Genomic DNA, 24,692 nt, shown 5'->3' on the forward strand with positions numbered 1-24,692 from the left:
CAGGCTAATTTTTGTATTTTTAGTAGAGACAGGATTTCACCATGTTGGTCAGGCTGGTCTCGAACACCTAACCTCAGGTGATCCACCCGCCTCGGCCTCCCAAAGTGCTGGGGTTACAGGTGTGAGCTACTGTGCCTGGCTCTATTTTTTCTTTATATGAGTAGAACTGTTTTATTTTTAAATGATTAAAAAAAATTTTTTTTTTCTTTTAGTTGTAGTTCACCATTGACTTTACCAGCAGATTTGAAGAATATCTTGGAGAAACAGTTTTCTAAATCTTCCAGAGCTGCACACCAGGTAATGGAGAAGCTTTTCCAATGGAAAAAGCAAAACTCTTTGAACAAAACATTGTTCACATGAATAAAGTTCTAATCATGTACATCTCTTAAGATTTAAAAAATATAATTATTGTATTATATTGTAGTTTGTAGAGGTGGGGTCTCACTATGTTGTCCAGGTTGGTTTCAAACTCCTGGCCTCAAGCAGTTCTCCTAAAGTGTTGGGATTACAGGCGTGAGCTATCGCACCCAGCTGTTATAGACATATAATTTAATATATGTGACTGCTAAGGATCCAATCTATCACTAATTTAAATATTAACTTGATAATTATATTAGCTAGAAGTTTAACTAATGATTAACACTGTGGAGTTATTTGCTTCTCAAAGAGTTAACACTAATATTAACTTTATTTTAAAAATATTTAAACACAGTTTCATTATACTTTAAAGTCATTAAAGAACAAACTTTTATTCTTTAAATGATTTAACTTAATCAGATAATGTTGTATATAAAATTCTTTTTATGTTACTTCGTGATGGAAAATATACATTAACATGGAATAGAATCCTTGTTTCAAAACGTGGATCTTTTTTTAAGTATACATAACAGATATTTTACAAATAACTAAAATAGATTCCTAGTAATTTGCTTAAAAGCATTTTTGAGAATTTCTTATGGTTGGAGATTTTAAATTATATCTTTTTACATTGATTTTTACTGACTCTAAAAACCATGAAATACTTAAATAGATGACAGCCTGTGAAGATGAAAAGACTATTTAAATAAATATGATTGGTGTCTTTGAGCCTCTGTTTGTTCATTCAACGCAGTTTGATTGAGTCTCTCTGCATATGCTGAGGACTGAGAGAGATTGGGTGTGCAGTGATGTGATTTCAGCCTGCTCTGCTGGAGCTTTCAGGACAGATCATTTATGTTGTATTGAAGGAAGTGACTTCCAGTGAAAGCATGAGGCTGTATGGATCTTATTTCTAGACTGATAAAGAAAGCTGGGCATAGTGACACGTGCCTGTAGTCCCAGATCCTCAGGAGGCTGAGGCGAGAGGATTAGCCACTGCTCTCCAGCCTAGGCAACATAGTAAGGCCCTAAATTATTTATTTATTTATTTATTTATTTATTTATTTATTTATTTATTATTTTCTTTTGTTTTTTTTATGCCTCTCACTAGTTTGGGAGCTCTGTCTCCTTTAAAGAAGAAAGAAAAAGAATGAGAACAAGATTAAAATGGAATAAGTTTATGAAAGGCTAATAACTAGTATTTGTAGGGCTAGCACATCATCATTTGCAACTTCAAGTTCATATCTTAAAACAAGTATGACTGTCTTCGAGCTTTTAAGTTTTTGTGAGAACTGCTCTTTTCCATGCATATTCTGGGGAGCGCTCTGCCAAACTTTGATTCATTGATTCAAAAGCCAGCAGAGGCTAGGTGCAGGGGCTCACTCCTGTAATCCCAGCACTTTGGGAGGCCAAGGCTGGCGGATCACAAGGTCAAGAGATCGAAACCATCCTGGCTAACATGGCGAAACCCCGTCTCTACTAAAAAAACAAAAAATTAGCTGGGTGTGGTGGCGCGTGCCTGTAGTCCTAGCTACTCGGGAGGCTGAGGCAGGAGAATTGCTTGAACTCCAGAGGCGGAGGTTGTAGTGAGCCGAGATCGTGCCACTGCATTGCAGCCTGGTGACAGAGCAAGACTCCATCTCAAAAAAAAAAAAAAATAAGTAAATAAATAAAATAAAATGGCCAGCAGAAGGCTTTTGTTAATGGGTAAACAAACTGCTTTTTCTTCTGTGATTTGTGCAGTGGGGTCTCCTTTTGGATCTTCATTTTTAGGAACGGTGAGGAATACAGCAAACATACTTGCATTTGCTGCCCTTTTGAATGGTGCACACGTGTATAGCAAGGAGTGAGATTTTAGGCTTAATGTCTAGCCTTGCCTCTCCAATCTTTATGGAACTTTGGTGACTTACAGTTATTCCCATGTCACTAAAATATGAATTCAAATCATAATGCATATTCAAATTGCAAAGTTTTTCTTAGTTTAAGGGTACGTGATAGCAATTTTGTTTTATTTTTTTGTTCCTTATGTTATTCCTTTTGCATTTAACCTATTGTTATCTCTCCCAGTAATTTTATCTAGTTATATTCAAATATATGTTAGGCAGGAGTACAGTTAACAATTGAAATATTTATTTCTTGCTTAGAATTAAGGTTTGTTTCAGAGCAGGATGGCAGTTGTTAAAATCTGGTAGTGATCAGAATATTGATTGTGTGTTCTTAAGTGTCTAATTGTTCTACTCCCAAACAATTTATTTTAAATGATGGCTAGTGTTTTTCATATATATTGTTAAAACTTAAAAATGCTCTCTGTTTAGTCTGGAGAGCAAGTGAGGCTTAGTGCCATGTAGTGTAAAATGAGCCACCTTTGTCACAGGCAACAGAAGAGGTGTTGCAATTAAGATGGTAAAGCAGTACATTTTCATTTTTCACTTTAAAAGTGTGCTGCTGAGAAAGGAATATGATGAATAAGGGTAGTTTGGGTATTGATTTAAACATTTTATCATTAGTTGTAAAATATTACTATGAACTTGGCATCTTAAGTTTTAAATTAAAAATATGTAGATTCGGGTTACTGAAATAGAATTTCTTTTTTCCAGGATTTTGCTAATATAATGAAAATGTTGAGAAGCTTAATTCAAGATGGCTATATGGCCTTATTGGAGCAGCGTTGCCGCAGTGCCGCACAGGCCTTTACAGAGTTGCTGAACGGTTTAGATCCTCAAAAAATAAAGGTAAATTTGCCATATCATAACTTGTTTATCAATGCTAATGCACCTCAGATGAATGCAGAAGAGAACCAAGGCCTTAACTCTTTGTAGTCATATACCTAAGACCTTGCTGAGATTGGCTGAATCTACTTCAGGTTGTGGGAAGCAGGTAGTGCTCCAATTCAGACTTCACGAGTATGCTCAATAGGTGATCCATGTTTATACTCTCTCCTTGACTGTAGTTTAGGGTCATTAGAACTGACTTTTTCTCTAAATCACGGATTTCAACTCACTTTAGTCACACCTTTTCACCCAGGAAGAAAGTATAGGCACACCTCATTTCATTGTTTTGCTTTATTGCACTTTGCAGACAATGCATTTTTTACAAATTGAAGATTTGTGACAATCCTATGTCAAGCAGGTCTGTCGGTAGCAGTCTTCCGAAAGCATGTGCTCACCTTGTGTCTCTGTGTCACATTTTGGTAATTCTCACAATATGTCATACTTTTTCATTATCACTATATCTGTGATCAGTGATCTTTGATGTTACTATTGTAATTATTTTGGGGCACTACAACCTGTGCCTATATAAGAAAGGGAACTTAATAAATTGTGTGTGTGTGTTCTGAGTGCTCTGCCAACCAGCTGTTATCTCCACCCACTTCTTTAAGTCTCCCTGTTCCCTGAGACATGATACTGAAATTAGGCCAATTAATGACCCTACAATGGCCTCTAAGTATTCAAGTGAAAGGAAGAGTTGCACGTCTCTCACTTTAAATGAAAAACTAGAATGATTAAGCTTCGTGAGGAAGGCATGTTGAAAGCCAAGACAGGCAGAAAGTTAGTCCTCTTGTGCCAAATAGCCAAACTGTGAATGCAAAGAAAAAGTTCTTGAAGGAAATTAAAAGTGCTACTTTAATGAACACATGAATGACAAGAAAGTGAAACAGCTTTCTTGCCGATGTGGAGAGTCTTAGTGGTCTGGGTGGAAAATCAAACCAGCCATAACATTCTCTTAAGCCAGAGCCTAATCCAGAGCAAGACCATAACTATTCTCTTCTGTGAAGGCTGAGAGAGGTGAGGAAGTTGCAGAAGAATAGTTTGAAACTAGCAGAAGTTGGTTCATGAGATTTAAGGAAAGAAGCCAATTCCATAACGTAAAAGTGCAAGGTGAAGCAGCAAGTGCTGATGGAGAAGCTGCAGCAAGTTATTGAGAAGATCTAGTGAAGATCATTGATGAAGGTGGCTATGCTAAACAACAGATTGTCAATGGAGACAAAACAACCTTCTGTTGGAAGAAGATGCCGTCTAGGACTTTCATAGCTAGAGAGAAGTCAATGTCTGGTTTCAAAACTTCAAAAAGGATGGGTTCATTACTCATTAGGGGTTGATGCAGCTGGTGACCTAAGTTGAAGCCAGTGCTCATTTACTTTCCAAAAATCTGCAGGCCCTTGAGAATTATGCTAATTCACTCTGCCTGGAGCCCTAGAAATGGAACAACAAAGCATGAATGACAGCACATCTGTTGACAGCAAGGTTTACTAAGTACTTTAAGCCCACTGTTGAGACCTACTGCTAGAATAAAAGATTCCTTGCCAAATACTACTGCTCATTGACAATGCACCTGCCCAAGAGATTTGGTACGTGTACAAGGAGATGAATGTTGTTTTCATGCCTGGTAGCACATGGATCAAGGAGTCATTTTGACTTTCAAGTCTTATTATTTAAGAAACATATTTTATAAGGCTATAGCTGCCATAGTGATTCCTCTGTTGGATCTGGACAAAGTAAATTGAAAACCTTCTGGAAAGGATCACCACTCTAGATACCATAAAGAACGTTCATGATGCATGTGAGAGATCAAAATATCAACATCAACAGGAGTTTGGAAGAAGTGAATTCCAGCCCTCATGGATGACTTTGGGGGGTTCAGGACATTAGTGGAGGAAGTCACTGCAGATGTGGTGGAACAAGCAAGAGAATTAGAAGTGGAGCCTGAAGATGTGACTGAATTGCTGCAACCTCAGTATAAAACTTGCAGGGATACGGAGTTGCTTCTTACACATGAACAAAAAAAGTCATTTCTTGAAATGGAACCTACTCCTCGTGAAGATGCTGTGAATATTGTTGAAATGAGAAACTTAGTTGATCAAGCAGTGGCAGGATTTGCCACTCCAATTTTGAAAGAAGTTCTAGTGTGGGTAAAATGCTGTCAAAAAGCATCACATGTTACAGAGAAACCTTTTCTGAAAGTAAGAGTCAATCAGTACGATGGACTTCATTGTCGTCTTATTTTAAGAAATTGCTGCAGCACCTTAATTTTCAGGAACTACCACCTTGAACAGTTAGCAGTCATCAATATCAAGGCAAAACCATCCACCAACAAAAATATGTAGATGACGGGTTGATGGGTGCAGCAAACCACCACGGCACGTGTATACCTACGTAACAAACCTGCATGTTCTGCACATGTATCCCAGAACTTAAAGTATAATTTTTGAAAAAGTTTAAAAAAAGATTATGACTCAGTAAAGCCTCAGATGATCATTAGCATTTGTAGCAATAAAATCTTAAGGTGTATACATTGTTTAATAGACATAATGCTAGTACACACTTAATAAACTACAGTATCGCTTAAACATAACTTTTATATGCACTGGGTAACCCATAAGTTTGTGAGACTCACTTGATTGTGATATTTGCTTTATTGTGATGCTCCAGAGCTGAACCCACAGTATCTCTGAAGTAGCCTATAATAGCTAAGTAAATGTCTTAATCTGCCACTAGTACCCCTTATATGAAAAATAATATGACTTTAATTAGAAACTAATCTATTATGAACCGTGCCTTAAGGAACTCTGAGACAGTGATTCTGTGTTTTAAATAGCAGGATAACTGCTTTGTTGGGACAAAAATCTCTTTTCTAATTTGATTTGGCCAATCATACTGATTAGTGAGATTTTATGACAATCATTGATTAGTAAGATTGATTAGCGAGATTCTATTACACTTCTTTTTCTGTTGTGACTAGATGCAGATTGGGCAGAATTATGTTCAGATTTTTAACTGAGGCATTTTTATTCACAGCAATTGAACCTGGCCATGATTAACTATGTCTTGGTTGTCTATGGACTTGCCATTTCTCTCCTTGGAATAGGACAGCCTGAGGTAAGATTTGTAACAGTGGTAATAAACAATTTAAATGATAGTGACATACCTTATAATAGTTGTTTTCTCATTTTGACCCATTTTCTTCTCTGTACCTTCTGATAATTTTGTCTGAAATGTCTCAGTTTAATTTAGTTTGTGTTTTTAAAGAATATTTAGTTTGTTCCTATTAGAAAAAGGCTTTGCCAGGCAATCAGTGGGAATCTACTTTTTATTTGTATAAAATTAGGACATAATGTATCATGATAGATAGATTTCAGAAACATAATCTTGGGGGAAAAGCAAGTTGGAGGACATAAACATTGTGATCCCACTTATATATAATTTGGAAAATATACATAATAGTATTATATACTGTTTAAGAATTCTGTGCATCTTGTAAAAAAGTGAAAAAAATATGGATTATGTTTATATAGAATTGAAGATAATGGCTGCCTTTAGTGATGGCAGGAGGGAATGGACGTAGGGAGGTTTCATGTTATGTTGTTTTCCTAGAAAAACACAGGTAACAATGATAATGTTAATATCTCTTATTTCTAGGTAGAAAGTACTTAGGTATTGTATTATTTCTAGATTGCAGGCTTCCTATAACTGCATGTAGTCAGTGTATAGACATGAGCTCCCAGGATTTCCCTTAGTCATGCTCCTGCCTTGCTTTCCTGGAATGTTTACCTACCTATACTGTTCGGCATTATAACTTTGCTTTCTGAGGTTTTGAGTTTGCTATAAATGTTGAAATGCTCTAGAATGACCTCAAGTATAATACATAATTTGGGCTCTGTTTTTCCCTGTCTAGATGAAGGTTTAACCCTAACTTGCCACCTAGCGAGGATCTAAGTAGTCTTTTACGTTCTGTTCTCTCCCAGAAGTCGACAGTGCCCAAGGTTCATTTTCCTTGATCTCAATGTCACAGATTAATGTCTCCCATGAATGCTGTCTAATTCTATTTTCCAAGAGACAGTTGGAGACAGAACTTCATGATTTTAATTTTATTCCTGACAGAATAATAATAAATACCATGTTTTACCTTATTAGAATTGAAGAAATCATTTATTACATTTGTGATTTAATGTAAAATAGAATGATTTGGGAAAAAAAAAAAACATGTTATAGTAGAACTTACATGTTTGGAAGAATTTCATCAGAGGACAGCCCTTGCTTCAAACATTTTTAGAATGCCTCTGTTGGAACTGGCCTCAAAGCTCTATTTTGTAGTGACATTTCTTTTTTTCACTCACAGTAGGGTTACCAGTATTTCTTAGAACTGAGTGTCTTTTGGATGTTTTCCAAAAACAAAATTCATTCAACTTAGTGGTTTTTCACTGTTGAGAATATTAAAAAAAGAATGTACTCTAAGTTATGTTAAGTTTTTCCTAAAGAGCTGTTTTTAAGACAGCTTTCATCCATCTTATGCCACAAAAGACTGTGATAACATCATTGGAATGGCATTCCTTCCAAGGGATTAGCACTTAATAGGATCTATGTTATGGTGTGTTTACACCATAATTAGCCTTTTTTAAAAAAACAAAAACAAAAACACGATTTGACTCTTTTTAGTATTAGCCAGCACCTGCCAGGCCCTTAGTGTGTACTGGTAAATGCTTGTAGGTTGATTGTCTGATGTGTTCAGCTGGATTGGTTTGATTGTGTCTCTGACTATCCATATGATCAGAAATTTATGTAATTCCTAAGAAAGTGAAACACAGAGGTATAATTTTGCTACAGGAATTTGGAGATATGCAGTTGTTATTTTAATATTATTTAAAAAATCAACCTTTAGGTAAAATTTCAGTATTTCTCTTTGTATGTAAGTGATCATTGTTTTCACTGCTATTGAAGGAATTATCTGAAGCTGAAAACCAGTTTAAGAGGATTATTGAACACTACCCCAATGAGGGACTTGACTGCTTGGCCTACTGTGGAATTGGAAAAGTATACTTGAAAAAAAACAGGTTAGTAGAAATGACACTAATTTGAGCTGTAGGCTGGTAACTCATTTAAAATCCAATATGATAATGATCCATTTTCTGGAATTATTTTGATATTTCCTCTGTAGCACACTATCATAATTGTGATTTACTTTGAGGACCTGAATGAAATATCACTATCAATATATATACATTTTTTATTATACTTTAAGTTCTAGGGTACATGTGCACAACGTGCAGGTTTGTTACATATATATACATGTGCCATGTTGGTGTGCTGCACCAATTAACTCGTCATTTACATTAGGTATGTCTCCTAATGCTATCCCTCCCCCTTCCCCCTCCCCACAATAGGACCCGGTGTGTGATGTTCCCCTTGCTGTGTCCAAGTGATCTCATTGTTCATTTCCCACCTATGAGTGAGAACATGTGGTATTTGGTTTTCTGTTCTTGCGATAGTTTGCTGAGAATGATGGTTTCCAGCTGCATCCATGTCCCTACAAAGACACAAACTCATCCTTTTTTATGGCTGCATAGTATTTCATGGTGTATATGTGCCACATTTTCTTAAACCAGTCTGTCACTGATGGACATTTGGGTTGATTCCAAGTCTTTGCTATTGTGAATACTGCCGCAGTAAACATACGTGTGCATGTGTCTTTATAGCAGCATGACTTATAATCCTTTGGGTATATCCCCAGTAATGGGATGGCTGAGTCAAAAGGTATTTCTAGTTCTAGATCCTTGAGGAATCGCCACACTGTTTTCTACAATGATTGAACTAGTTTACAGTCCCACCTACAGTGTAAAAGTGTTCCTATTTCTCCACATCCTTTCCAGGACCTGTTGTTTCCTGATTTTTTAATGATTGCCATTCTAACTGGTGTGAGATGGTATCTCATTGTGGTTTTGATTTGCATTTCTCTGATGGCGAGTGATGATGAGCATTTTTTCATGTGTCTGTTGGCTGTACGAATGTCTTCTTTTGAGAAGTGTCTGTTCATATCCTTTGCCCACTTTTTGATGGGGTTGTTTGTTTTTTTCTTGTAAATTTGATTGAGTTCTTTATAGGTTCTGGATATTAGCCCTTTGTCAGATGAGTAGATTGCAAAAATTTTCTCCCATTCTGTAGGTTGCCTGTTCACTCTGATGGTAGTTTCTTTTGCTGTGCAGAAGCTGTTTAGTTTAATTAGATCCCATTTGTCAATTTTGGCTTTTGTTGCCGTTGCTTTTGGTGTTTTAGACATGAAGTCCTTGCCCATGCCTATGTCCTGAATGGTATTGCCTAGGTTTTCTTCTAGGGTTTTTATGGTATTAGGTCTAACATTTAAGTCTCTAATTCATCTTGAATTAATTTTCGTATAAGGAGTAAGGAAAGGATCCAGTTTCAGCTTTCTACTTATGGCTAGCCAATTTTCCCAGCACCATTTATTAAATACACTATCAATATTAATTGTTAAAGCAAGGCCAGTCATTGCAGTTCTTGGTACTTCCTGATTTTAAATCTAGTAAGTCAGCAATATAGTAATTTGACATTAAAGATTGAATAGTGTATAATCATCTGTAGTGAGTAAATTGATACAATGTTTTTAAAATCTGATTGTTTAATTTTTTGATTTAACTATTTTTTAAAAATCTGTATAAAGATGGTTTTAAATAAGAGATATCTATGTGTTCAAAGACATAATGAGTTAGGAATAAAAGTCTCTCCTCTGAACTCTATTGTAGTTGTAATCCTTACTCACAGTTTAATATTGAAGCTGTTCTCTAAATGCCTCATGTCTCTTAGTCTTGTCTCCCTGAATGTCAGTATGTCCCCGAGGGGACAGGATTATGTCTTGAGCTTTAAAAAAAGAAAATCTGTTCTGCCACTTGTACCCAGTATAGAGGTAGGTATTTTAGATTACTGTATAAAGAAATAATTGTTGACCGATTGAATATTATTTATAATTTCTAACTATCTTTCAATTTTCATTTAACTTGTTAGGGGAAATTTTGTGAGATTTTGGGGGAACCCCCCACCCCAGGCTTAGAATGTGCCTAGAACCTCCTTTATAGATTTTTTTAAATTAAAGGTTTTTTTTTGGCCAGGCACAGTGACCCACACCTGGAATCCCAGCACTTTGGGAGGCCGAGGTGGGTGAATCACCTGAGGTCAGGAATTCGAGACCAGCCTGACCAATATGGTGAAACCCCGTCTCTACTAAAAATACAAAAATTAGCCGGGTGTGGTGGTGTGCACCTGTAGTCCCCGCTACCGGGAGACTGAGGCAGGAGAATTGCTTGAACCCAGGAGGCAGAGGTTGCAGTGAGTCGAGATTGTGCCACTGCACTCTAGCCTAGGTGACAGAGCGACACTCTGTCTCAAAAAAAAAGAAAGAAAGTTTTTTTTTACTTTGTGAAATTACTGTCTGTCTTAGCTAAGCTATATTAAGGATCAAGTAGATGCAGGGAAAGTGAGGACTTAGCAAGCACCTTTACAGGATTAGCAAATGAAACTAGTTTAAAAGTTTAGTATAAATTGTTTAGGTTATAACTGTTTGATGTAGCAGTCACATGCAAATTCACAAGGTCTAGAAAAATTACTTAAATGTTTAGAATCATGGAGATTGTGCAAAACTAGAAAGTCTTTTCCATATTGAAAAGCATTTACATTTTAATTTCTGAATATTACGGTGTGGGACTGAATAGCAAATACGCTGTTTTTTGGTGTTGCAATGTGCAGTTTCTGCTTTGAAATCCTGTGATGTATGACTGTCTTACGGTGGATGGTGGTCTAGCTTTTCTGCACGTGAATCTTACTGTAGCTGTAGGCAAAAATAAGTTTTTAAATTGGGAAGTCATTTCAGGATTAGAGAAGGCAGGAAAGTCTTCTCTAGTGTGAAGAGATGAATAAAGACTTGGTTAACTTTTTTTTTTGTTGAGACAGAGTTTCGCTCTTGTTGCCCAGGGTGGGGTGCAATGGTGCAGTCTCAGCTCACTGCAACCTCTGCCTCCTGGAGGCAATTCTCTTGCCTCAGTCTCCCAAGTAGCTGCGATTACAGGCATGTACCACCACACCCAGCTAATTTTGTATTTTTAGTAGAGACAGGGTTTCACTATGTTGGCCAGGCTGGTTTCGAACTCCTGATCTCAGGTGATCCACCTGCCTTGGCCTCCCAAAGTGTTGAAATTACCAGCATGAGCCACTGCGCCCAGCCTTGGTTAACTTTATAATTAAGTACTTCAGTATTCGTTGAATGGACTGTGGGAATCTGTTGACATTATTTCTTCAAATCATTAATGAAATCAGAACTAAAACATTTCATATTTATAGTTAAAGCAATTTAAATACACATTTAAATATTTGTTTTGTTACAATAATTTACTGTTTTATGGTTGAGAGAAAACGTCCAGAATACATGATGCCTTAAAAAAAACTTTTTAGCAGAGAAATTTTTACTACCGTTGTCCTAATAGAGTCAAATAAAATAAAAATTCCCCTATTTATGAATTATTAGTTGAAGTGGAAGTTTGCTGTTTCTGTATAAGAATCTACTTTAGTTAATGAAACAAAGATTGAATAGATTATTCAATTTTGTGTTTCAATTGTTCGAAACTTTAAAAAGTAAGTATCAACTTTAAAAGAACTAGCGTACATTGGCCAGGCGTGGTGGCTCATGCCTGTACCAGCACTTTGGGAGGCCTAGGCGGGTGAATCATGAGGTCAGGAGTTCGGCACCAGCCTGGCCAATATGGTGAAACCCTTTCTCTACTAAAAAAATACAAAAATTAGCCGGGTGTGGTGGTGCGTGCCTGTAGTTACAGCTACTTGGGAGACTGAGGCAGAAAGAATCGCTGAACCCAGGAGGTGGAGGTTGCAGTGAGCTGAGATCGCGCCACTGCACTCCAGCCTGGGCGACAGAGTGAGACTCCATCTCAAAAACAGCAACAAAAACAACAACAACAACAAACTAGTGTACACCTAGCACAATAAAGCCAGTGTCCAAGACGAGTTGTGTTTAATGTGTATTACTTTTATAGCAAAACAACAATAGTGACTTTGTTTTTTTAAAGAAAATTTAGGTTACATTGAATATTGCTGTTCAGTGATTCAGCAAATGTATTCGTCCCAGTAAGCTTGAGATCTTTGGTGACTTTTGTTGAGGGGAATGAAAATACCATTTTACATCTTTAATGCCTTTTTCATAATTTTGACTTTAGATTTCTAGAAGCTCTCAATCACTTTGAGAAAGCAAGAACCTTGATTTATCGTCTTCCTGGAGTGTTAACTTGGCCCACAAGTAATGTGATTATTGAAGAGTCTCAGCCACAAAAAATAAAGGTAACCATTTATTTTTGCAAAGTGTTTCTTACTGTGAATGCTTATCTGCATTGACTGACTCAGGTAGCAGGAGGCAGAGAAGTAGGAGCATTCCATCCCCACTTCCCTTACATGCATTTCCCCTCTACAGTCTATTGAGATTCTCTGACATTTATTGAATGTTTTCTATGTGCCAGTCCTGTACCTTCCACTTATCGTTATGCTTAATCCTTACAGCAGGCCTGTGCAGGGGGCACTGTGATCATTCCCATTTTACAGATGAGGAAGGTTAAGTTTAGAGAGGTGAAATGATGCACTCAAGGTGAAACAGCAAGCAAATCGTGGTCCTGGGACTTAAGTCCAGGCATTCTGACTTCTGAGTGTACGTGATCCTGTAGTATGCTGGACTTGGTTGTACTTAGAGGAAGGTATAGTATTGTTGTTTCATCATAAAGTTACCACAGTTACTGAGATGGTACTTGAAGATTCAGAAAAATATGAATTTAGTCTCACATCCAGAAGCATAAAGATGCTTTACTTGTTCTAGAAAGACTTATGTGTGAAATGACTGAGATAGGCTTTTACTTGTAGTGAACTCTCACATATACTCAGAACTTGATTTTGGCTGAAGCTTTTAAAACCACAGAAGTCAACTTGTACAACTCAATAATAAAAAGACAAATAATCTAATTTAAGAAGTAGACAAAGGATCTGAATAGACATTTCTGCAAAGAAGATATGCAAATGGCCAATTAGCACATGAAAAGATATTCAGCATTATTAGCTATCAGAGAGATACAGATCAAAACCACAGTGAGATACCACTTCACACTCACTAGGATGTGGGTAGACAATAAATATTGGCAAGGGTATAGAAAAATGGGAACATTCAGACACTGCTGGTGGTAATGTATAATGATGCAGCTGCTTTTGGAAAATAGTCTGGCAGTTCCTCAGACAGTTAAACATAGAGTTACCATGTCTCAGTCCATTTGTGTTGCTATAAAGGAGTACTTGAGACTGGGTGATTTATGAAGAAAAGTAGGCTTATGGTTTTGCAGTCTGTATAAGAAGCATGGTGTCAGCATCTGCTGGTGAGGGCCTTCAGCAGCTCCTACTCATGTGAGAAAGCATAGGAGAGCCAGTCTGTAGAGATCATATGGTGAGAGACGGGGAAGTGCTAGACTCTTTTTAACAACCAACTCTTTAGGGAACTAATGGAGTGAGAACTCACTCACCCCAGGGAGGGAATTAATCTATTCATGAGAGATTCCTCGCCATGACTCAAACACCTCCCACTGTGTCTCACCTCCAACACCAGGGATCAGATTTCAACATGTGGTTTGGAGGGTCAAACATTCAAACTATAGCATACCATATGATCCAGCAGTTTCACTCCTAGGTGTGTACAGAGAAAGGAAAACATGTTCTCACAAAAACTTGTACGTGAATGTTCATAGCAGCGTTAGTCATGATAGCCCAAAATGGGAAATAGCCCAAGTATTCATCAACTGATAAATAGGTAAATAAGTATTGGAATCTGGGAGGTTGAGGATGCAGTGAGCCTTGATTGTGCCACTGCAGTGCAGCCTGGGCAACAGAGTGAGAGTCTGCCTCAAAAACAAATGGCCAAGTGTGGTGGCTCACGCCTGTAATCCCACCACTTTGGGAGGCCAAGGCAGGAAGCTTGCTTGAGCTCAGGAGTTCCAGACCAGCCTGGGCAACATGGCGAAACCCGTCAATACAAAAATTAGCCAAACATGGTGGCACACACCTGTAGTCCCAGCTACTCAGGAGGCTGAGGTGGGAGGATCAGTTGAACCTAGGAGGCAGAGGTTTCAGTGAGCTGAGATTGTGCCACTGCACTCCAGCCTGAGTAACAGAGTAAGACCCTGTCTCAAAAAAAAAAAAAAAAGTACTTGATAACATGCTACAGCATGTATGAACCTTGGAAACATTATGCTAAATAAAAGAAGCCAAACACAAAGGGCTTGTGTGAGTCCATTTGTATGAAATCTCCAGAATAGGCAAATCTGTATATAGGACAGAAAGCAGACTAGTGATTGCTGGGCCTGGGAGGTTAGGGGAAAATGAGGAGGGACTGTTAATGCATATGGAGTTTCTTGTTGAAAATGTTCTAAATTTAGATTGTGGTGATGTCGGTACATCCTGTGAATATGCTGAAAACCACTGAACTACACTTTATTTGAGTTGTATAGTGTGTTAATTATATCTCAACAAAAGCTGTTATAAAAAATAAAACACAGGGATTCTTGGATTTTCCTCTCTTCATACAAGATTGGGATGGAGGCACAGGAGCTATTGATAACAAAAAGCCAGCACTGGAGGCATGGCATGAGTCTCTTGGGGGCTTCATTAGCCATGGAATAATTCGCCAGGGAGTCCACAAACAACAGTGGCAGAGCTGCAAGGAGGAAGATCATGGGAGTGTTAGGATCCTGGATGAGGTGATGTCAGGCAAGAGGAGCCGGTAAAGTCCTCAGGATTCCCCTAAGGGTTATTCTGCCTTGCTTGACTTCCTCTTAATGCTTATGGGAGATTTCAGAGAGTTGTAAATTATGAAATGAGATTTGATGATTGTAACAGGACAAAATTTTGATTCTTTCAAAATTCTGAAAAAAAATTCGGTTAAGTCCTCTTTTTAAATCTCTTATGTCTTTGTATCAGCCTTCCTTTTAAAAGGAAACACTTTAAAAGTTGTATGTAGTTTGTTGTTGGTGAAAAAAATTTAGTCATTCTTATGCTGAAAATATTTTGATGGCAAGAGGTTGTTGAAATCACAGACATTTTTATTGACAGATTAGTATTGTAATGGTATCATTTTTGTTTATTTTGTTTTAGATGCTGTTAGAGAAATTTGTTGAAGAATGCAAGTTCCCTCCAGTGCCAGATGCCATTTGTTGCTATCAGAAGTGCCATGGATATTCTAAGATCCAGATATACATAACTGATCCAGACTTTAAGGTAAATAATGAGTGTACAGTGGGACATTAACTTGCAAAATCATTCCTTAAAATGGGCTCAAAACAATCTCTAATTGGAAGCACCCAAGTTCTCTGGCTAGTTAGCAGTTGTCCACCCCTTTCCCTGGACTTTTTTTTTTTGAGACAGAGTCTCACTCTGTCACCCAGGCTGGAGCGCAGTGGCACAATCTTGGCTCACTGCAACCTCCGCCTCCTGGATTCAAGCAATTTTCCTGCCCCAGCCTCCTGAGTAGCTGGGATTACAGGCGTGTCCCAGCACACCCAGCTAATTTTTCATTTTTAGTAGAGACAGAGTTTCATCCTATTGATCAGGATGGTCTCAATCTCTTGACTTCGTAATCTGCCCCCCTCAGCCTCCCAAAGTGCTGGGATTACAGGTATGAACCACCACGCCCAGCCTTCCTGTACTTTTTAGGTCTACATCATCTCACATGGGAACCAGAGCCACTGATGTATAAACACTGTGGGCTGGGGTAGTGACCTGAGAAGGCAGGCTGGCTCATTCCTTTTCCTCTTCCAGCTACCTTAGGAGGATAGGAAACAAAGTGAGATTGTTACCTCTGATTTGTTGCAATTCTGATGTCTCATAAAATTTGAGTCCCGAATCTAAAGGTCATTGTGATCACTGAATTAGCTGCTAAAGACCAAAATTTGAGATAAGTCTGGCACTTAATTAAGTTATACTGGTTTATTCAAGAAGATAGTAGCTGCCCTTGTCCTACTGTTCCAATGTCCCTGGTTAGTAAATCAGATGAAATAATGTTTATAAAATATTTGATATAAAGAATAATGTGACTTTATGCTGTTTCAGTAAACATGTTAGTCAAGCTCTCTCTCTTTGTCTTTGTGTGTGTTGTAATGAGTGTGCGTGCAGAGACATCATTAAAACGTTAATTACACATTTTTTTGTAACCCCAGGGTTTTATACGCATCAGCTGTTGCCAGTACTGTAAAATAGAATTTCACATGAATTGCTGGAAGAAGTTAAAAAGTACAACCTTTAATGATAAAATTGACAAGGTAAAGCATAACAAGATTGTCTGAATTTTTCAGTATACTTATTGTATGTCAATTTTTTCCCCCAAGAATTCCTTCCTGAACATTCTGCACATAATTAGAAAGTTTTAAATTATAACTTTAATAATAAAGTGAAAAATCAGGTTTTGTTTTTATTTATACAATCATGAAGGCATTAACCATAGAGGCTTTGTTTTTTTAAAGAGACGGATCTCACTGTGTTGCCCAGGCTAGAGTGCAGTGGTGCAGTCGTAGCTCCCTGCAGCCTCAGACTCCTTGACCCAAGTGATGCTACTTCAGCCTCCCAAAGTGCTGGGATTATAGGCATGAGCTACTGTGCCAGACCCCACTTGAAAGTTTTGATGTGGAATTAGAGGTTTCAAAACCAAAATTTGATGCAGTAATTTGTACTAAGAAATCAACTCAAAACAATTTTTTTAATGTTGGGAAGAAGGATAAACTTCAATTTTAAACTGCCATTTCTCACCAGGGATTTTCTTATTATCAAGATAATGACATTAACTACCATGAAGTAGACATACTTTGAGGGAAGACACAATATTACGATCTTATTTGTATTCATAGAATTTGTTTCTGATCTGTAGAAACTATGGACCTTTTCCTACACTTCTTAGGCTTATGCAGACCACTGTTCTTATTTGGGAAAGAATAAGGCAGTTGTACTAGGCATCTGTTAACGATAGCAATTATTAAAGTTTGGTAGAAATAAATTCTCACATTTTGTACATTTTCACATAATTAATTAACAATAGAATGATGTGAGTAAATAACTGTCACCTTTGAGTCACTTCTGCTATGTCTTTGTCTTACCTAAATTGAGTTTCTCTAGCGATATACCGTCTTTTAGTGGTCTTAACCATTCCCATGGTTTTAAATATGCTCTTTAAATTAGTTAGCTTTCACTAGGATATGCTGAAGTAATATACACCCAAATATCTTGTGGCATACATTCAGAGAAGTTTGTTTTTTGCTTACATGACTAGTCCTACAGTTCTGCAGTTGTTGGCTGGGACTGGGCTGTAGCAGCTTTATTCTGTGTGGCTTTATTCCTTGTTTCTCAATCTAAGTTGAAGAATGACCCTTTTCTGGAACATCTTCCTGTGTCAGAGGAAAAAGAACAATGTCCAGTCTATAAAGTGTTTGTTAAACCTTTTGTCTAGACATGTGTACATCATGTCTGGTCACTTTGCATTGATGAAAGCAAGTCACATGGTCAGACCCATACCTGAAAGTATGTTTTTCCTACATGGAAGCCTTAAAATTCACATGGCAGTGAGTAAGGATTTTCACCACTTCCCTGAAGATGGTTTTAGTCCGTATTTTGACTGTTCCTAGTGGTAAAAGTAGTATACATGTATAGATTTATCCCCCCTAGATGTAACATTTTTCTTTTTTTTTTTTTTTTTTTTTAAATCAAATAGGATTTTCTACAAGGAATATGTCTTACCCCTGACTGTGAAGGTGTCATTTCTAAGATTATCATCTTCAGCAGTGGTGGTCAAGTTAAATGTGAAGTAAGTAATAAAGGGGAAACCTTGTTAAATAGATAACCAAAATGTTTACACCTTTTGAAACATGATTTGAATTTGTAGATGTCGTGTAATTTGGATATTTTCCAGGAAAGAAGCAATTACTTCGTTTAAGAAAATATAGAAAATACTTGGATGTGAGAATCCTTCATTGTAATGAAAGCACTCGTATATTCTTTTATTTTTTAATAGGAAAAGGAGGCTTTTTATATCTTAGTTTTACTGTTTTTACTCTTTTTGATAACTTCATTTTCTTAATCCTGGTAAACTTTTGGGCATTAGTGGGTGTGCAGGTTTTTAGGGAGGGGGAAGAGCATCTTGAGGGATTACCTTTAACTTCATGACATGGGAGTGGCAGGAGTGGGTAGTTGTAATAATATTTACACTTCATTAGATCGTCTGCTTACTCTTAATTTTTTAAAATCCTTTTCCTCAAGTGTGTCTACGCTCTTGTTCCTCTTCAGTAAATTATTTTGCTAAAGCTTTCTGGGCTTTTGTCTGGGTCAGAACATCATCACTGTTCTCTATCAAACTGAACATTATGTGTGCTTCTGAAATACTTGTCACTTGTGGTTTTGTGTTTTATGTCATGGGAGTATGAGACAAATTTTGGATGTCTTTGTTTTATTTAAAGTTTGAACACAAGGTCATAAAAGAAAAGGTTCCTCCAAGACCTATTCTGAAACAGAAATGTTCTAGGTAAGATTTTTAACAATCAGTGGTTTGATGATGTCTCTTAGAATATAATTCAATTAAATGCAGATTTCTAAATTATGCCTTTTAAAAAATTGGCTGTGTATACATATATCCAAATAAGTGTTTTTTAGAAATGATTTTTATGGAAATTTAAAACTTAAAGAGAACTAGCCTAGAATGACTAAATACTAAAAACTTGATTCAGAATTATTTATCTAGTGGTTGAATTTACAAGTAAAATTAGAACATTTGATGCTGTGAAATTACATGTTTGATGAATACATTTGGCGTTTATATAAAAACTATATAGTTTGCTGTCAGTTGTTGAAACTTTAATTCCAAAAGCATATTTTTCTTTTTATCTCTCTTCAGTAAACATTTTGAACCTATGACTGTTTTTTACCCTGAAATACTCAATGTACTGTCTAAATTATTACTTCTCTATAGCTTTTTTTTTAGATCAAATAATTCAGATTCTTTTTTCTTTTCTTTTTGGTCCTGCTTCTTGTTTTTCTTTCTAAGAAGTGATTATTTTTTATCATTTGTGACCAAGAAAAAGCAAAAGAAAAGATGAACAGAATTATTTGTTGGAGAGAATTCATTGTAACCAGATCAACCAAATTATAGTCTTGTGGGTTATTATTGGGATGTGAAAACTATATTTTACTATGGGACCTTTCTTAGAAATGAGAGTTTATATGAATTATTTTGCAGAGTAATTTGTACTATTTCTGTTTATCTTATGAAGTAACTTACATACATGGAAGTGACATCTATACAATCTGTAGACTGCATCCTTAGACATCACCTAATCATTGAGGTTCTTGTTTTCATGAAACAAGTACCCTTATTTTGACAATACTGACAGTTTCTCATATTGAATGGAAGATGTAGGCTGGGCTCTAATTAAAAAGGAAAACTTCTAATGTATTGCTTGGAAGATGGTTTCTATGATAGAGGAAAACAGTTCATCGAGTTATCGCTAATTGTAAATGTTTATCAGCCTAGAGAAACTAAGACTGAAAGAAGACAAAAAATTGAAGAGAAAGATCCAAAAAAAAGAAGCAAAAAAATTAGCACAAGAAAGAATGGAGGAGGACTTAAGAGAAAGTAATCCACCCAAAAAGGAAGAGCAGAAAGGTATGCATAAGCCAAAGCCATGATACGAATATTATACTCTCATTTAAAAGTATAAATATAAGCATCTTTTGGGCCTTAGGTTCATTGATTTTGAATTGAAATGAAGATTTCAGTTAGTAATTTAATACTATCACTGTCTTCTGTTACTCAAAGACAGAATCAGGTTGGTGTAAAGAGCAGTGAAAAACCTTTCGGAGATTGTATTCCCACTGAAAAACCTTTCAGAGATTGTATTTTAACTTTCCTTGCTTGATGACTAAACATATTTATTGTATGTAAAGTTAAGGTAGTTGATGAAGCTGGGTTAGGATTGTTGAAGGAAGTGGCCATGTTTTAGAGGAACTAAGTTTTAAGCTACATGAATGGTTCAGAATGAAGGGTATAAAATGCTTGCTTTTGATATGTTTATTTTAACGTGCACTTTCATGTCTTTTCAAAAGTGTTGTTAAATGTTTATATTTCTAATTAAAGTTTCTTGAGTTGTTTAGTAAAACAATATAATCAATCTGAATCATTTTATATTATGTAATTTTACATTATTTCTAACTTTATATCATTGTGAATTAGTCCTATTTATCACTTTAACCATCGTTATTTATCCTTAGAAACTGTAGACAATGTTCAGCATTGTCAGTTCCTTGATGACAGAATTCTACAGTGTATAAAGCAGTATGCTGACAAAATCAAATCTGGCATACGGAATACAGCCACGCTTCTCAAAGAATTGCTTTCTTGGAAAGTTTTGAGCACAGAAGACTATACAACCTGTTTTTCTAGCAGAAATTTTCTAAATGAAGCAGTGGACTATGTTATTCGTCACTTGATTCAAGAAAAGAACAGAGTAAAAACAAGAATATTTCTGCATGTTTTGAGTGAGCTTAAAGAAGTGGAGCCCAAATTGGCCGCCTGGATCCAAAAACTTAATAGCTTTGGTATGTCCCTTTATATTCTAGAGCAATATACTTTAGAAGGAAGGGGAAGTGTAGGTCTCTGAGTCATTTTCATTTTCTTGTCATATAATTTATAACTTTAAATGCAGGACTATAAATTTGTATGGTTAAGAATACTTTTCTAGTCCCAGCTACTTGGGAGGCTGAGGCAGGATGATTGCTTAAGCTCAGGAATTTGAGACCAACCTGGCAATGTTGCAAGACCTGTTTCTAAAAGAATTTTTTTAAAAAAGAACTAAATATATGAAGGCCTTTAAAAAACAGAAAAACTATTACACACACACACACACACACCACAATTTTTAGGTTATTTTATAGGTAGGTTACAGTATACTTTTTCAAAAGGTGCAATCTAAGGAAAGACCAGTCAGTGAAGAAATCCAGACCTGTATTAGACTAAACTATTTGTAAATGTGTAGATGTGTGAATACTAGGCACAACCATGGTAAATAACACATCCTGGAGGCTGCCCCTGCTCCGGAGCTGTGTTGAGAAGACAAATATGTAATTCAGATTCTTTGAAGAAAAATTTAGAGGGAAGAGTGGATGAGACTTAATTGCTCAGGGTCACCTAGGGCAAATCTGTATCTAGAGATTAAGAGAAACATATCCTAGGGTTGGACTGAGCTGTGGTAAATCACAGGATTATATGACTCTGTACTGTGTTCTGACTTTAGTAACTTGGCTGGGAGAAGGGAAGAGTGAGCAAGCCCCCTGCCTTCCCCCAAAGCAGGCGCTTTGCCTAAGGCCATGTAGGACTGAAGAAGGCAGCTGCAGATGCAGTTGTTGTGTAACACAAGGTAGGGATGCTTTGGGCACCTACCAGGGCACTATTTATCTTAGTGACTGGATAGCAACTGGCCTAGCACAATAGTTTATTCTGTTGGCAACTATTAGATAAAAGGCTAAAGGAAGCCACAGGAAAAAGGCAGGGCCTTTAGCAGCAGACCACAGAGTGGGCCTGCCAAGCCTCTGCCAGCCGTCCCCAATGTTTAGAAACGTGGGGCTATTAGAATTCTAGGGTTTCAGAGAAGATATTGGTCAGTTTCTGCCAGAAGAGACAGTGTAAGATGGCAGCAAGCTTGGCATAGTTAGACAGCTGAACATGCCTGCCTTGAGCATAGATCGTCATGGATTTGTGATCCTGGAAAGTTATTTTTAAGTGACAAGATTGTCACTAGTGAATATCAAGTAAGCACATTATAAAGTTATTGCTTGCTTTTAACATGCTTTAGGAGATACTCAGGACTGGAGAAGTAGGTTTGCCTGGGTTATGCTACACGGTCAAGACTGCCAGCCATTGTTCATTCAGGTAAATGCAGCACTTCAGCCCTCCAGCTTACTGGCAGGAAAGGGTGAACATGTCTTTTGATATAAACCATGTTTATTCTGAAGATTAAAGGTATTTTAATAAGGATATATGTATACTGTTTAAAGTAGCAATTTTTATTTAAAGTTGTGAAATGAGTTCAAGCATGTTAATTAGTAAGGGGGTTACTGCAGTCCTGAGGTAAAATGCACACTTACTTAAATAATAAGTAAAGCAGTTTTCATTTCCTGGAATTTTACTTCTCATAAAACGTCTGTTGGGTGGACTTATATCGTGCACGTATTTAACATAAGAGAGGTCAGTTTTTATGTTCAGCAAAAGATTGAAGAGAGGAAAGGAGGGAGGGAGAGAGAGAAGTAATAGAGCACTAGTGAGATAAATTTAACATTTCAATAGTGAACACTGCCTGCCTGCATTCCCCTCACTGAGCACAAGCTCCGACGTGGATGGGGAATGGGAGTGTGCTGTTTCTTCACTGGGCTCTCCTAAATCTTTTATTGTGTGAGTATTCTACATGGTCCCTGATTCTGGTGTTCAAAGATCCTAATTTTCCTGCAATATGATCTCTGCAAGCTACCTCTTTAATCCGGAAGCGAGCAGTCTAAGGTAATTTTGACTCTGAGCAATCTCTGCTTCATTTATTGACTTCATTTGTTGACTGACGCCCTTGGAAGAAGTGACCATTTTGTATTAGAGGCATGATGGAGAAACTGGACAGAGCTCCTTTTTTCTTTTTGGTAGCTGTTCATCAGGAGTGGGGCTTCACTGTCATTTCAATAGGAGTGTGTATGAGATTGCAGTCACCCTGTTTTCTAATTTGGAGAGTGGAGAATAAAAGTAGGCATACTGACCACCTTGATTTTTTGTAGAGGAAGGTGAGGACCCACATTTTGGGGAATAAGGAGCAGTTATTTTAGGTGTTGGGGAATGGGTTTACCCATTTCCTCTTTTAGACACATTTGGAAAGATTTTGCATATTGTTGATGTTTTGTTACTATGGAATCCATATAAAGAAACATAAAATCTTGCTAGTTTGTACTAATTGGAATGAAAGTCATTATGAATTCGTGAAAACATTGTTTGGGTTTTTTTTTTTTTAGAGATAGGATCTTGCCCTATCACCCAGGCTAGAGTGCAGTGGTGCCATCATAGCTCACTGTGGCCTTAAAGTCCTGGGCTCAAACAATCCCCCCACCTCAGCCTCCCAAGTAGCTGGGACTATAGGCATTTGTCACCATGCCTGGCTAATTTTTTTTTTTTTTTTTTTTTGTAGAGATAGGGGTCTTGCTATGTTGCCAGGGCTGGTATTGAACTCCTGGCCTCAAGTGATCTTCCAGCCTTGGCCTCCCAAAGTGCTAGGGTTACAGGCCTAAACCACCATACCTGGCCTCATTGTTATATTTTTAAAGAAATTTAATGCCATACTTTCATCTCCTAGGTCTAATAAAGGTAACTATGATAGTAGAAGGCTTTGGCCCACATTATTCAAATCTAGTAGACAAGAATTATTATAATTAGTCTAACAATATTAAATGGTGTTTCTAAAATGCCTAATAGCTTGAACGAATCTGTTCTCAACTATTTAAATGTTTTTGCTGAGAATATAAGCAAACCATAGTCAGCTGCTTTCAGAGATGTGAGACTGAATGTGATTTTACAGTAAATAATTTCCCTCCTCTTCTGATTTGGGTTTTGTTTTTATTACAGGCTTAGATGCCACAGGACCTTTCTTTTCTCGTTATGGAGCATCTCTTAAACAGCTTGATTTTAGTATCATGACTTTCCTCTGGCATGAGAAATATGGTCACAAACTAGACTCTATAGAAGGAAAGCAACTTGATTATTTCTCTGAGCCAACATCATTGAAGGAAGCCCGTTGTTTAATATGGCTGCTAGAAGAACACAGAGACAAGTTCCCAGCATTGCATAGTGCTTTAGATGAATTCTTTGATATAATGGGTATGTGGACTGAATTTAGATTTATATTACATTTAACCTTAAGGGGAAAAAAATCTGTGAAGGACCTAGCTTGTTTAAATACATAACAAAGAAAATAGTGAAAATTATTATGGTACAACCAGTTTATGTGGGGAAGTTAGTGATTAACAGTAGCATTTTTTTTATATCATAAAGCTTTTTTACTTTATCAGTTAAAGAGATACTCAAATGTGGGTATGTTATGCTAACAATACACAATATTCTTCCCGTCTTAGATATTTTCACAGCATCATGGGAAAGATTGCATGTTACATTGACAGAATCTATTAGCAAGTGGTTTGATTTGTAGCATTTTAGAAAACATTGGCCTGCAGAAGTAGGTGATGTTTGCAAAATCTAGAATGGATGCCCCATGTTTTAATGGGAAGAGCCTAGAACTAGGGGTCAGGAAAAGTAGGTTATGGCACAGCTTCTCCCTTAGTTTAGTTCATTAAAAACCTTGTGGGCCCAGTGATGGGTGTTGAGAAGGAATTCAGAAATGCTTACACTTGTCTCTGCCCTTGAGGACCTTGTGTTCTAGAAAAGAGAATAAGAAGCATGCA

General features: G+C 37.0%; 1 protein-coding gene and 1 long non-coding RNA gene across 2 annotated transcripts in view; one reads left to right on the plus strand and one right to left on the minus strand.

The window, feature by feature from the left end:
* LOC105472652 (tetratricopeptide repeat domain 3) overlaps positions 1-24,692 on the plus strand; it is a 105,110-nt gene that overhangs the window by 35,326 nt on the left and 45,092 nt on the right. Inside the window, exons 16-27 of the mRNA XM_011726087.3 lie at positions 213-297; positions 2,955-3,089; positions 6,153-6,233; positions 8,073-8,185; positions 12,365-12,485; positions 15,327-15,449; positions 16,388-16,489; positions 17,929-18,021; positions 18,671-18,735; positions 19,736-19,872; positions 20,478-20,804; positions 23,860-24,111. Coding sequence (XP_011724389.2) covers positions 213-297; positions 2,955-3,089; positions 6,153-6,233; positions 8,073-8,185; positions 12,365-12,485; positions 15,327-15,449; positions 16,388-16,489; positions 17,929-18,021; positions 18,671-18,735; positions 19,736-19,872; positions 20,478-20,804; positions 23,860-24,111 — 1,634 coding nt within the window. The remainder of the gene's footprint in view (positions 1-212; positions 298-2,954; positions 3,090-6,152; positions 6,234-8,072; positions 8,186-12,364; positions 12,486-15,326; positions 15,450-16,387; positions 16,490-17,928; positions 18,022-18,670; positions 18,736-19,735; positions 19,873-20,477; positions 20,805-23,859; positions 24,112-24,692) is intronic.
* LOC139363004 (uncharacterized) overlaps positions 1-24,692 on the minus strand; it is a 53,213-nt gene that overhangs the window by 21,989 nt on the left and 6,532 nt on the right. Inside the window, exon 2 of the long non-coding RNA XR_011622818.1 lies at positions 17,483-17,605. This is a non-coding gene — a long non-coding RNA (uncharacterized lncRNA). The remainder of the gene's footprint in view (positions 1-17,482; positions 17,606-24,692) is intronic.

This window comes from Macaca nemestrina, chromosome 4, assembly GCF_043159975.1.
Source record: "Macaca nemestrina isolate mMacNem1 chromosome 4, mMacNem.hap1, whole genome shotgun sequence".
Classification (NCBI taxonomy): Eukaryota; Metazoa; Chordata; class Mammalia; order Primates; family Cercopithecidae; genus Macaca; species Macaca nemestrina.